The sequence below is a fragment of the Symphodus melops genome, assembly GCF_947650265.1.
Source record: "Symphodus melops genome assembly, contig: scaffold_233, whole genome shotgun sequence".
NCBI classification, from domain to species: Eukaryota; Metazoa; Chordata; class Actinopteri; order Labriformes; family Labridae; genus Symphodus; species Symphodus melops.
Genome location: NW_027636748.1, coordinates 12501 through 27500, shown reverse-complemented (window position 1 = coordinate 27500; position 15000 = coordinate 12501). Strand labels below are relative to the sequence as shown.

Here is a 15000-nt window from a genome sequence, read left to right as displayed (position 1 = left end):
GGAGTAGCGCAGCGTTGTCAAGGTTTCCTCCACGTTGTAAGAGGCCGGGCCGATGTTAGCCACCATGACGGTGCGGGCGTTTCCCCCGAGAGAGTCCTGCAGCAGCCGGGTGAGTTTGGAGTCCCTGTAGGGGATGTGGCTGCTGCGACCGTCCACCAGGGCTGAAATCACGTTTCCTAAAGCCGACAGAGACAGGTTGATCTTTGTGGCCTCTTTCAGCCTCTCGCCCTGAGCGCCCGTCTTCGCCTGCCGCTCACTACCCGCCAAATCCACCAAGTTCAGTTTGCCCACCCTGATGTGGTTCTGGCCATCCACCCCCAGCTCGCTGCACTCCACGGTGATGACAAAGATGGCGTGTGAGCGGGAGCTGTGCTCGTTCATGTTGGTGGCGCCCACTGATCGGTTCTGGTTGCCTACATTCATGACGTGTTCGATCTCCTTCACGCTCTTTGTGACAAACGAGGAGAGGTCTTTGACGTAGACGCCGGTGTCGGGCCGCTGCCTGAGCTCCAGGCGACATGATTGGTCCTGACAGAGGAGGTCTCTGATCTCCTCCTGATAGATCTCCAGGTACGACGCTCGGACCAGGTACTGCTGGTTCTGAGAGCGCGAGATGTGAGTGAAGATGTGTTCAAAGGAGTTGGGGATCACGCCCCTCCTCTCGGGGTCGTTCCTCACGCCCTCCATGGTGTACGTCTTCCCCGTACCCGTCTGTCCGTACGCAAAGATGGTCCCATTGAAGCCAAGCAGGACCGAGTCCACCAGCGGCCTGAAGGTCTCGTCGTACAGGTCGAGCTGTTTGGAGTTCCAGTCGTACACGGAGTCGAAGGTGAACACTTTGGGGACCTCGCTGGCCGACGCCTCTCGAGGGTTTCTCACCAGAATCTGTCCCAGTTTGACGTCCACAGAGACCATCCTCTCAAACTTAGCCGCACGCTCCTTCTCATTCATGGGCCGGCAGCGGACCACCACCTTCACCGTCTCTGAGCTCTTAGTCTTAGACATGACGCAGAGCCAGCTCAGGACCAGGAGAGCTCAGGACCAGGAGAGCTCAGGACCAGGAGAGCTCAGGACCAGGAGAGCTCAGGACCAGGAGAGCTCAGGACCAGGTGAGGGGGGCCAGCTCAGGACCGGGAGAGCTCAGGACCAGGAGAGCTCAGGACCAGGAGAGCTCAGGACCAGCAGAGCTCAGGACCAGGAGAGCTCAGGACCGGGAGAGCTCAGGACCAGGAGAGCTCAGGACCAGGTGAGCGGGGCCAAGGGCCACATCAGAACCTACAGGAGAACACACACACACACACACACACACACACAGACAGGTAAGTATTTGGTTGCCATGGAGACGTGTTCTGGTTGCATGATGGTAAAGTGGAGTTAGCTGTCTCCGGTTTATCTCCCGGTACTTATGGAAACATTCAGGCCGGTAATCAGCTGTTCACGGTGCTCACCTGGTGAACAGGTGACAGCTGTCAGGTAAACGCAAACATTAATCGATGCTGTTAGATATTTGTTTAATGACCGTTATCTCCGGGTGACTACTGCCGGTAAAGAGAGCTCAGGATCGGCCTAGCAACCGCAAACACACCGGTAACCTCCGCTGCTAGCCTGTTAGCATCACCTGGCTAACGCTCGTAACCAGGGCGTGAACTCCGGTCACGTGTCGCCGTACAGACATGAAAGTATATCAAACACATGACGAACACACCAGATCTACACACACACAGAAACACCGCGAGACACTTACCGGGACCAAGCGTGAACGGGCACACACTCCCGGTCAACCGTTAGCCGTTACTGCTCATCCCTTCCAGCGTCCGCCTCCCCGGGTTGCCAGATTCTCACAAATCATCCCCCGAAAGAGCCAGTGAACCAGCTCTGAGTCAGAAAAGAGGAATACATGTGCTAAATGTTAAGATACAGTCCAGTAATGAATTATTTTCAGATGCATAAAATATTAAGGGATGAATTAATAAGTTCTCAGTGAGACAAGCATTTGTTTAGATGTTTCCAGAATGATTGGGAACACTTCCCGTCTCCTTTTGTGGCTTCATTTGTGCCATTATGACCTGGTTTTAATAAATCACCTGACAAAGAACTCTCTAAACTGCACAGAACATGACACTGCAAGTCGCAAACACAAAGAGACAATTGTTTAATTTAAGAGCAAAACTACAATTCTGAAAGAATCATTAAATACCAAATTAAAGTTTTACACGTTTTAAATTACAGTAATATAAACAAAGGTGATCTAGAAGTAATGACAACTTTACAAAGCTTGATCATTACTGTCTGCCAAATCTGTGCAGGCTTGGAAAGAAATTCTCTTGACAAGAACTTTAAAGAATAAAGAAACTACCCACCAGAAATACGATGTGTCGTCTCCTATTGGTCGTGTCATGCTGGACGTGTCGTCTCCTATTGGTCGTGTCATGCTGGACGTGTCGTCTCCTATTGGTCGTGTCATGCTGGACGTGTCGTCTCCTATTGGTCGTGTCATGCTGGACGTGTCGTCTCCTATTGGTCGTGTCATGCTGGACGTGTCGTCTCCTATTGGTCGTGTCATGCTGGACGTGTCGTCTCCTATTGGTCGTGTCATGCTGGACGTGTCGTCTCCTATTGGTCGTGTCATGCTGGACGTGTCGTCTCCTATTGGTCGTGTCATGCTGGACGTGTCGTCTCCTATTGGTCGTGTCATGCTGGACGTGTCGTCTCCTATTGGTCATGTAATGCCGGTCTTGTCGTCTCCTATTGGTCATGTAATGCCGGTCTTGTCGTCTCCTATTGGTCATGTAATGCCGGTCTTGTCGTCTCCTATTGGTCGTGTCATGCCGGTCTTGTCGTCTCCTATTGGTCGTGTCATGCTGGACGTGTCGTCTCCTATTGGTCGTGTCATGCTGGACGTGTCGTCTCCTATTGGTCGTGTCATGCTGGACGTGTCGTCTCCTATTGGTCATGTAATGCCGGTCTTGTCGTCTCCTATTGGTCGTGTCATGCTGGACGTGTCGTCTCCTATTGGTCGTGTCATGCTGGACGCGTCGTCTCCTATTGGTCATGTAATGCCGGTCTTGTCGTCTCCTATTGGTCGTGCCGTCCCGTATTGGTCGTATTGTCTCTTATTAGCCAGACGTGTCATCTCATATTGATCATGTGGTCGTGTCACGCCGGTTGTGTCGTGAGCCCCTTGTAAAGAAAGCAAGAAATACATGAATATTCAGGACCTCCATTGCTGCAACGGAATCAGACGGGTGTGATTTTAACAAGAATCATAGCAAAGCTTTAAACTCTGGTGTTGTGACGACCCATCTCTCTCTCCAATATATAATATTCTATATTTCCCGAATACAGAAATTATACTTTTTTTTTGTTATTTACAATACTGGATATTTAAAACTTCTTTCTTCAGCTGACTAAGAGGGACCTGAGTCCAAATATAGAGATTATTAGAGAAGTATTTTTTGCATATCTGGCAACCCAAGTGGCCACAAGCGCTTCCTCCATAGCTTAGTGAATCAGCTGATTCCACTGTGCTCACAGATAAGCTCCCACAGAGGGAGGTCAACACCCTGAGGCTGCTGCTGGCTCTTTACAAATCACTGAGTCTCTTTATTTGTGACAAACATGGAAAACGACACAATCACTGCGTTCACATCCTCGCTGACGTCCACTTTTTCCCTGCTATAATTAGTCCTGCAGGAGGATAAGTTACTGAGCGCTCGGAGGAATGGAGGGCAGGGAGGATGGAAAGGAGGCGCTGGAGAGACGTGGAGAACATGATCAGGGGTTTCCACTGTTCACTGAGGCCACCACAGGTCCCAGTAACAGTTTGTAGATACAGAACACAGCAGAAGATTAACTGCTTAAATGATCAGATACAGCTCTGTTTCTGGTTTTAGTGAACAAAAGAGGTGGAAGCAAAAACATCATTCTTGAGCAGAAAGATAAAACATATTTCACTGCAGACATGCTCCATCCTGTCACATCAGCCCTCTGTGCTTAGAGTTAAAAGTCAGTTTAAAAAAAGGCTGTCCTGCACATAGTATATGACTGTGATCATCCTTTCCACCCCGTGCTCAGAGCTCATCATGAGGGTTCACTCTTCCAGGCTTGTCCATGCCAAAGAAGGAGGACGGGAGGCCGCGCACGTCGCGCTCTCTCTTCACAAAGGCAGAAAACGAGGAGACACAGTTTCCGATGAAGTGATCCGCTTGACCCAAGATGTACAGATCCATCTGAGCCGAGTCCGGCTGCAGAGTCACCACCTTGACCTGAAGAGCCAGAAAGAAACAACAAATCAAACAGCAGGTACAGGACAGGTGAGTGCTGTGCTGCAGTCAGTACAGCACGGTACAGACTGACAGTGAGACCGCACTCTGAGTCTAGATACTCATCGTCTCTGTGACTGAGCGTTATGAGGTGGAGTCTCCCCCTGCTGGCATTGACTGGTAACTGTTATGAATATGCAGAATAATAAGGCCTCATGCTAGCGAGTACACACAGTCCGTGCGAGCGTTGAGTCGTTTTATACTAAAGGTGGTCAGAGGGGCCAGAACGGACCGCTCCCTCATCTCTTCCAAGCTTCCAAAAATGTGAGCAGCTTAAAGTACTTTCAGGCTCTGTAGACAATCATTGCAACGCTGTCGGCGCAAAGACGTCCGCATTTTTACAAAATGTTGGACATGAACGGCTGGGCGCTTACACCCTCCACAGAACCTCCTCACGCTGGCCACAATTGCGCAATAGCTGCGCGTAGCACGCCGTCCATAAGAAGCATGAATCAGGTTTAAGACTGTGAACATGAACCTGATAAATGCTGAAGAAGGGCGTCTGCTCATAAGGATGGCGAGACTGACTGGAGAAGTCCCCCCCCCCCCGTCTTTAAAACTGTACACTTAACCACAGACACTCGACAAACACACCTTGCCCTTGAAGAGCTTCTCCATGTCCCTGCTGTGGGACTCGGAGTCTGTGGCGATGTAGACGGAGCGGGACGAGGTCTTCTTCACCCACAGCTTCACAGCTCTGCGGATCTCTGCCAGGTCGGGGAGGCACATGTTCATGGTGAGGGGCAGAGCAGCCTGTCTGTTGTAGCCCACACACTGAGGAGACGCCATGAAGTGAGGACCCGTGTCTCCGCTCTTCAACATCTTACAGGCATTTTGCTGCAAGACGGAAACAAAAAGCAAAGTGAGGAGATGAAGTCAACATATACGGACAAAGACAATCATTTTTCACAAAGATATCACGCTACAGAAATACAACCTAAAACACTTCTCACCCAGTCGCTGCCGATCCTCAGGTGGATGCCCACATACGGTCTGATCAGCAGGGTAGAGATATGCTCCTCCCCCTCTGCCACCACCTTATCTGACCATATCACATGACGCTGCAGACCCACGTGCTCCTCCATCACTGGGAACTGAGCAGGAGCTCCTGGCATGGCCAGGACAGGGTGCTCAGAGGGAGGGAACCTGACAACAGGGGGCAGAGGATGGGGGGGGATCACGCCATCCTTTAGTTTCAGGAAGCCCAAAACACTCAGGTACACACATGTCTGAAAACACTCCCTGTTCACTATATATTGAACACTATTTAGTGAACACGCCATTTTATAGTGCTGTCCGAATTCTGAGTGAGCGTGGTCATTCCCTGTATAGTCCACTCAATGTTTCCCACAATGCATTTTGACAAGTGGTGGACAAGCGATGGTCACGAGCAAAGCAATATATACCATCATGCATTGCGGTTTTATGTGCGTAGAGTGGCGTTTGGCGGGGCTGCACGCAGACGGACGAGCGAGGGGCGTGAACACAGACACACGGTAAATTTCATTTTTAATGAAATCTTTGATCAGTTTAAATAAAGAGTAAATATGTTTAACGTTAGTAACAGCATGATAACAGTAACGAGACGACAGTCTGTGAGCAGGAAGAAAATATGCATCTATGATATGTAAATATTTTAGTGAACATAAACTCAGTATTATTGAAACTTTCACTGAAGTTCACGTCGTTATTAAACATTATTGATCCTCAGACGTTTCTAAGCTGCATGTTTCAGTGTCATGACAACAATGACGTCACTGTCTGCGGCCGGCGAGTGAGCAAGTAGTGTAAACTCACTATATAGTCCACTACATTAACTCACTATATAGTCCACTACATTACCTCTATATATAGTCCACTACATTAACTCACTATATAGTCCACTACATTACCTCTATATATAGTCCACTACATTACCTCTATATATAGTCCACTACATTAACTCACTATATAGTCCACTACATTAACTCACTATATAGTCCACTACATTACCTCTATATATAGTCCACTACATTAACTCTATATATAGTCCACTACATTAACTCACTATATAGTCCACTACATTAACTCTATATATAGTCCACTACATTAACTCACTATATAGTCCACTACATTACCTCTATATATAGTCCACTACATTACCTCACTATATAGTCCACTACATTAACTCACTATATAGTCCACTACATTACCTCTATATATAGTCCACTACATTAACTCTATATATAGTCCACTACATTAACTCACTATATAGTCCACTACATTAACTCTATATATAGTCCACTACATTAACTCACTATATAGTCCACTACATTACCTCTATATATAGTCCACTACATTACCTCACTATATAGTCCACTACATTAACTCACTATATAGTCCACTACATTACCTCTATATATAGTCCACTACATTAACTCACTATATAGTCCACTACATTACCTCTATATATAGTCCACTACATTAACTCTATATATAGTCCACTACATTACCTCTATATATAGTCCACTACATTAACTTTATATATAGTCCACTACATTAACTCACTATATAGTCCACTACATTAACTCACTATATAGTCCACTACATTAACTCTATATATAGTCCACTACATTAACTCACTATATAGTCCACTACATTAACTCTATATATAGTCCACTACATTAACTCACTATATAGTCCACTACATTAACTCTATATATAGTCCACTACATTAACTCACTATATAGTCCACTACATTAACTCTATATATAGTCCACTACATTAACTCACTATATAGTCCACTACATTACCTCTATATATAGTCCACTACATTAACTCTATATATAGTCCACTACATTAACTCTATATATAGTCCACTACATTAACTCTATATATAGTCCACTACATTAACTCACTATATAGTCCACTACATTAACTCTATATATAGTCCACTACATTAACTCACTATATAGTCCACTACATTAACTCACTATATAGTCCACTACATTAACTCACTATATAGTCCACTACATTAACTCTATATATAGTCCACTACATTAACTCACTATATAGTCCACTACATTACCTCTATATATAGTCCACTACATTAACTCTATATATAGTCCACTACATTAACTCACTATATAGTCCACTACATTAACTCACTATATAGTCCACTACATTAACTCTATATATAGTCCACTACATTAACTCTATATATAGTCCACTACATTAACTCTATATATAGTCCACTACATTAACTCTCTATATAGTCCACTACATTAACTCACTATATAGTCCACTACATTAACTCACTATATAGTCCACTACATTAACTCTATATATAGTCCACTACATTAACTCACTATATAGTCCACTACATTAACTCTATATATAGTCCACTACATTAACTCACTATATAGTCCACTACATTACCTCTATATATAGTCCACTACATTAACTTTATATATAGTCCACTACATTAACTCTATATATAGTCCACTACATTAACTCACTATATAGTCCACTACATTAACTCACTATATAGTCCACTACATTAACTCTATATATAGTCCACTACATTAACTCACTATATAGTCCACTACATTACCTCTATATATAGTCCACTACATTAACTCTATATATAGTCCACTACATTAACTCTATATATAGTCCACTACATTAACTCACTATATAGTCCACTACATTACCTCTATATATAGTCCACTACATTAACTCACTATATAGTCCACTACATTAACTCTATATATAGTCCACTACATTAACTCACTATATAGTCCACTACATTAACTCTCTATATAGTCCACTACATTAACTCTATATATAGTCCACTACATTAACTCACTATATAGTCCACTACATTAACTCTATATATAGTCCACTACATTAACTCACAATATAGTCCACTACATTAACTCTCTATATAGTCCACTACATTAACTCTATATATAGTCCACTACATTAACTCTATATATAGTCCACTACACTAACTCTCTATATAGTCCACTACATTAACTCTCTATATAGTCCACTACATTAACTCTATATATAGTCCACTACATTAACTCTATATATAGTCCACTACATTAACTCTATATATAGTCCACTACATTAACTCTATATATAGTCCACTACATTAACTCTCTATATAGTCCACTACATTAACTCACTATATAGTCCACTACATTAACTCACTATATAGTCCACTACATTAACTCACTATATAGTCCACTACATTAACTCTATATATAGTCCACTACACTAACTCTCTATATAGTCCACTACATTAACTCTATATATAGTCCACTACATTAACTCACTATATAGTCCACTACATTAACTCTATATATAGTCCACTACATTAACTCACTATATAGTCCACTACATTAACTCTATATAGTCCACTACATTAACTCTCTATATAGTCCACTACATTAACTCTATATATAGTCCACTACATTAACTCTATATATAGTCCACTACATTAACTCACTATATAGTCCACTACATTAACTCTCTATATATAGTCCACTACATTAACTCTCTATATATAGTCCACTACATTAACTCTATATATAGTCCACTACATTAACTCTATATATAGTCCACTACATTAACTCTATATATAGTCCACTACATTAACTTTATATATAGTCCACTACATTAACTCTATATATAGTCCACTACATTAACTCTATATATAGTCCACTACACTAACTCTCTATATAGTCCACTACATTAACTCACTATATAGTCCACTACATTAACTCTATATATAGTCCACTACATTAACTCTCTATATAGTCCACTACATTAACTCACTATATAGTCCACTACATTAACTCACTATATAGTCCACTACATTAACTCTATATATAGTCCACTACATTAACTCACTATATAGTCCACTACATTAACTCTATATATAGTCCACTACATTAACTCACTATATAGTCCACTACATTAACTCTATATAGTCCACTACATTAACTCTCTATATAGTCCACTACATTAACTCTATATATAGTCCACTACATTAACTCTATATATAGTCCACTACATTAACTCACTATATAGTCCACTACATTAACTCTCTATATATAGTCCACTACATTAACTCTCTATATATAGTCCACTACATTAACTCTATATATAGTCCACTACATTAACTCTATATATAGTCCACTACATTAACTCTATATATAGTCCACTACATTAACTTTATATATAGTCCACTACATTAACTCTATATATAGTCCACTACATTAACTCTATATATAGTCCACTACACTAACTCTCTATATAGTCCACTACATTAACTCACTATATAGTCCACTACATTAACTCTATATATAGTCCACTACATTAACTCTCTATATAGTCCACTACATTAACTCTCTATATAGTCCAATCACTATATACTGCGCAGGGAATGAGTGAGGGTCATCAGGATACCAGAAAATTAAGCGACAACATGACTCTAGTAAACACTGCAGGGCTGCCAGGGGAGATTTTAACGACTGGGGGGCTCCCCAGTGCTCAGATAAGAGAGTCTATGTAATAGGTTTCAGCAGCTTGCCTAGCAGATTGAAGCAATTTGGTGACATTCTTGGTTGCATATCGGGGGACTATGGCACGATTTGCATAACAAGCTGTTTAGCGCCCTCTGCAGACTCATCCTAGGATTACTCCGACATACGTTTACCTCATGATCTGAAACTTTGCCCTTGTCTAGCTTGGACGATCAGCATTGCAACACTAGATGAGAATCAATAAACGGGGATCATCAGAATAGGGAGACTTTGATAATAAACATTGATCATTTCAAAACGTAGTCTCAAAAAATACACACAATTCTGCCAACGTTATTACTCACTTCTTCATCCACTGAGGCTGGTGGTACACACTGAAAGATATCCCTCCAAACAAAACAGACTTGTCAAAATCCACACCCACATAGTCCCAGAACGGTCCAAACGGGTTCCCATCCTGAGAAGCAATCAGAACCATGGGTCCAGTCAGAGCAGTTAAACAGTAACAGCAGCTTGTTGATTGCTCTTAGAGTCAGAAGGGGGCAGCATTTCACTATTACCACTCCCATTCGGTGTCCTAAGAGACTGAAGTCCTCACATTTTATTGTAAGCCAGATACTCATGTGCAGTCACCTTCATTGGGCAGGACTTTTTGTCTGCACTCCGCTGAGCTGCAGTCTCAAAGCAGTACGCTCTCCGCTGACCTGATGGCCAGTGTTCAGGAGCCAGCTTCTCCATGAAGTCCTCCAGACTCACCACACGGTGATACGCAGACAACGCCTCCAGCTGGAAGAACTCACTGTATGGAACGTGGACCTGAGAGGGACATAGGAGAGATAGTGATGTCAGTAATGAAGGATTATTGGTAGCATGGAGGAGAGGCGGTCACTGTCCGATAAGCAGACGATAACAACCTTGTTCAACCTCTGCATTCAGTTTAGGGTATGTAACTCCACGGCTCGAGCAGAGGTAGTAACAGAGGAGAGAGCGAGGGTGAACAGTGCTGTGTGTGTGCGCATGTCTCACTGTGCGTGTATGTGGAGCTCCTGCTGTGCTCTGCTTCTGAAGTGCTGAAACGCTATGTGATCTCACAGACAGGGACACCAATATTACACCCTTACAGATTGAATACAAATATATAAAGATGTGACAGCACTATAACATCAAGAGAGAGCAAATCTGTCGAAATTGCACAAATTCATTGGCAACTTCTGGAACCAAAACGTTGCCAAAGCATTTGTGCAATGACCGCTGAGCAGGAGTTTGTCTGCAATGTTCTGGTAATTCATGACAAGAGATTTCCCCACACTGATCAGCTCGGACGTCTCTTTGTGTCTGTGTGGTAATGAAGCTGGTATGCTTTTATAGTTTACAAACATCATATAAGTTCAAAGTCTGTTGAAGTCTGTTGTCCTGACAACCCTTACCCTTTCAAACGCCCTCGTTGTTTCTGTGTGATTGGTGCGACTCTGCTGCTGTAACACTGTCTATCCAGACTCAGAGTCATGAATCAGTGTCAGGTTGTTAGTCACAGTCCAGATCAGTATTGCCCCTTGTTGTGTACTCACATTGGTGTACGGAGGCGTGTAGTGTCGGTACACTATCCAGGGGGGGACTGCAAGGGTCCGGTTCAGCATCTTAGCAAAGGCCAGAGATCCCAGGAAGTGGTCTGCCTGGTTCCCGAAGCGACCTGAACAATGACAGCAGAAACATTATACTTTTATTACTATCTGTGTTCACACTAACTATCTGTATTCACACTAACTATCTGTGTTCACACTAACTATCTGTGTTCACACTAACTATCTGTGTTAACTATCTGTGTTCACACTAACTATCTGTATTCACACTAACTATCTGTGTTCACACTAACTATCTGTGTTCACACTAACTATCTGTGTTAACTATCTGTGTTCACACTAACTATCTGTGTTAACTATCTGTATTCACACTAACTATCTGTGTTAACTATCTGTGTTCACACTAACTATCTGTGTTAACTATCTGTGTTCACACTAACTATCTGTGTTAACTATCTGTGTTCACACTAACTATCTGTGTTCACACTAACTATCTGTGTTCACACTAACTATCTGTATTCACACTAACTATCTGTATTCACACTAACTATCTGTATTCACACTAACTATCTGTATTCACACTAACTATCTGTGTTAACTATCTGTGTTCACACTAACTATCTGTGTTCACACTAACTATCTGTATTCACACTAACTATCTGTATTCACACTAACTATCTGTATTCACACTAACTATCTGTATTCACACTAACTATCTGTGTTAACTATCTGTGTTCACACTAACTATCTGTGTTCACACTAACTATCTGTGTTAACTATCTGTGTTCACACTAACTATCTGTGTTCACACTAACTATCTGTATTCACACTAACTATCTGTGTTAACTATCTGTGTTCACACTAACTATCTGTGTTCACACTAACTATCTGTGTTCACACTAACTATCTGTGTTCACACTAACTATCTGTGTTAACTATCTGTGTTCACACTAACTATCTGTGTTCACACTAACTATCTGTGTTAACTATCTGTGTTCACACTAACTATCTGTGTCAACTATCTGTGTTCACACTAACTATCTGTGTTCACACTAACTATCTGTATTCACACTAACTATCTGTATTCACACTAACTATCTGTATTCACACTAACTATCTGTATTCACACTAACTATCTGTATTCACACTAACTATCTGTGTTCACACTAACTATCTGTGTTAACTATCTGTGTTAACTATCTGTGTTAACTATCTGTGTTCACACTAACTATCTGTGTTAACTATCTGTGTTCACACTAACTATCTGTGTTAACTATCTGTGTTAACTATCTGTGTTAACTATCTGTGTTCACACTAACTATCTGTATTAACTATCTGTATTCACACTAACTATCTGTGTTCACACTAACTATCTGTGTTAACTATCTGTATTCACACTAACTATCTGTGTTAACTATCTGTGTTAACTATCTGTATTCACACTAACTATCTGTGTTAACTATCTGTGTTAACTATCTGTGTTAACTATCTGTGTTAACTATCTGTATTCACACTAACTATCTGTGTTAACTATCTGTGTTCACACTAACTATCTGTGTTAACTATCTGTATTCACACTAACTATCTGTGTTCACACTAACTATCTGTGTTCACACTAACTATCTGTATTCACACTAACTATCTGTGTTCACACTAACTATCTGTGTTCACACTAACTATCTGTATTCACACTAACTATCTGTGTTAACTATCTGTATTCACACTAACTATCTGTGTTAACTATCTGTGTTCACACTAACTATCTGTGTTAACTATCTGTGTTCACACTAACTATCTGTTTTAACTATCTGTGTTCACACTAACTATCTGTTTTAACTATCTGTGTTCACACTAACTATCTGTGTTCACACTAACTATCTGTGTTCACACTAACTATCTGTATTAACTATCTGTGTTCACACTAACTATCTGTGTTCACACTAACTATCTGTATTAACTATCTGTATTCACACTAACTATCTGTGTTAACTATCTGTATTCACACTAACTATCTGTATTAACTATCTGTGTTAACTATCTGTATTCACACTAACTATCTGTGTTAACTATCTGTGTTAACTATCTGTGTTCACACTAACTATCTGTGTTCACACTAACTATCTGTGTTAACTATCTGTGTTAACTATCTGTGTTAACTATCTGTATTCACACTAACTATCTGTGTTAACTATCTGTATTCACACTAACTATCTGTGTTAACTATCTGTATTCACACTAACTATCTGTGTTAACTATCTGTATTCACACTAACTATCTGTGTTCACACTAACTATCTGTGTTCACACTAACTATCTGTGTTAACTATCTGTGTTCACACTAACTATCTGTGTTCACACTAACTATCTGTGTTAACTATCTGTGTTCACACTAACTATCTGTGTTCACACTAACTATCTGTGTTAACTATCTGTGTTCACACTAACTATCTGTATTCACACTAACTATCTGTGTTAACTATCTGTGTTCACACTAACTATCTGTTTTAACTATCTGTGTTCACACTAACTATCTGTGTTAACTATCTGTGTTCACACTAACTATCTGTGTTAACTATCTGTATTCACACTAACTATCTGTATTCACACTAACTATCTGTGTTAACTATCTGTGTTCACACTAACTATCTGTATTCACACTAACTATCTGTGTTAACTATCTGTATTCACACTAACTATCTGTATTCACACTAACTATCTGTGTTAACTATCTGTATTCACACTAACTATCTGTATTCACACTAACTATCTGTGTTAACTATCTGTATTCACACTAACTATCTGTATTCACACTAACTATCTGTGTTAACTATCTGTGTTCACACTAACTATCTGTATTCACACTAACTATCTGTGTTAACTATCTGTATTCACACTAACTATCTGTATTCACACTAACTATCTGTATTCACACTAACTATCTGTATTCACACTAACTATCTGTGTTAACTATCTGTGTTCACACTAACTATCTGTGTTCACACTAACTATCTGTGTTAACTATCTGTGTTAACTATCTGTGTTAACTATCTGTGTTCACACTAACTATCTGTGTTCACACTAACTATCTGTGTTAACTATCTGTATTCACACTAACTATCTGTGTTAACTATCTGTGTTCACACTAACTATCTGTGTTCACACTAACTATCTGTGTTCACACTAACTATCTGTGTTAACTATCTGTATTCACACTAACTATCTGTGTTCACACTAACTATCTGTGTTAACTATCTGTGTTAACTATCTGTATTCACACTAACTATCTGTGTTAACTATCTGTGTTCACACTAACTATCTGTGTTAACTATCTGTGTTAACTATCTGTGTTAACTATCTGTGTTAACTATCTGTATTCACACTAACTATCTGTGTTAACTATCTGTGTTAACTATCTGTATTCACACTAACTATCTGTGTTAACTATCTGTGTTAACTATCTGTGTTAACTATCTGTGTTCACACTAACTATCTGTGTTAACTATCTGTGTTAACTATCTGTGTTAACTATCTGTGTTCACACTAACTATCTGTGTTAACTATCTGT

General features: G+C 40.9%; 2 protein-coding genes across 2 annotated transcripts in view; both read right to left on the bottom strand.

The window, feature by feature from the left end:
- Nucleotides 1-1851, bottom strand: part of kif3b (kinesin family member 3B) — a 9130-nt gene extending 7279 nt beyond the window's left edge. Inside the window, exons 1-2 of the mRNA XM_079372857.1 lie at nucleotides 1745-1851; nucleotides 1-1275 (exon numbers count right to left, since the gene is read on the bottom strand). The exon at nucleotides 1-1275 is cut by the window's left edge and continues 399 nt beyond it. Of these exons, the coding sequence (XP_079228983.1) occupies nucleotides 1-1005 (1005 nt within the window). The 5' untranslated portion in view covers nucleotides 1006-1275; nucleotides 1745-1851. The remainder of the gene's footprint in view (nucleotides 1276-1744) is intronic.
- A 1725-nt stretch (nucleotides 1852-3576) lies between these two features.
- The window catches only part of pofut1 (protein O-fucosyltransferase 1), a 12612-nt gene continuing 1188 nt past the window's right edge, over nucleotides 3577-15000 (bottom strand). Inside the window, exons 2-7 of the mRNA XM_079372856.1 lie at nucleotides 11425-11546; nucleotides 10490-10672; nucleotides 10201-10313; nucleotides 5276-5468; nucleotides 4917-5159; nucleotides 3577-4265 (exon numbers count right to left, since the gene is read on the bottom strand). Of these exons, the coding sequence (XP_079228982.1) occupies nucleotides 4071-4265; nucleotides 4917-5159; nucleotides 5276-5468; nucleotides 10201-10313; nucleotides 10490-10672; nucleotides 11425-11546 (1049 nt within the window). The 3' untranslated portion in view covers nucleotides 3577-4070. The remainder of the gene's footprint in view (nucleotides 4266-4916; nucleotides 5160-5275; nucleotides 5469-10200; nucleotides 10314-10489; nucleotides 10673-11424; nucleotides 11547-15000) is intronic.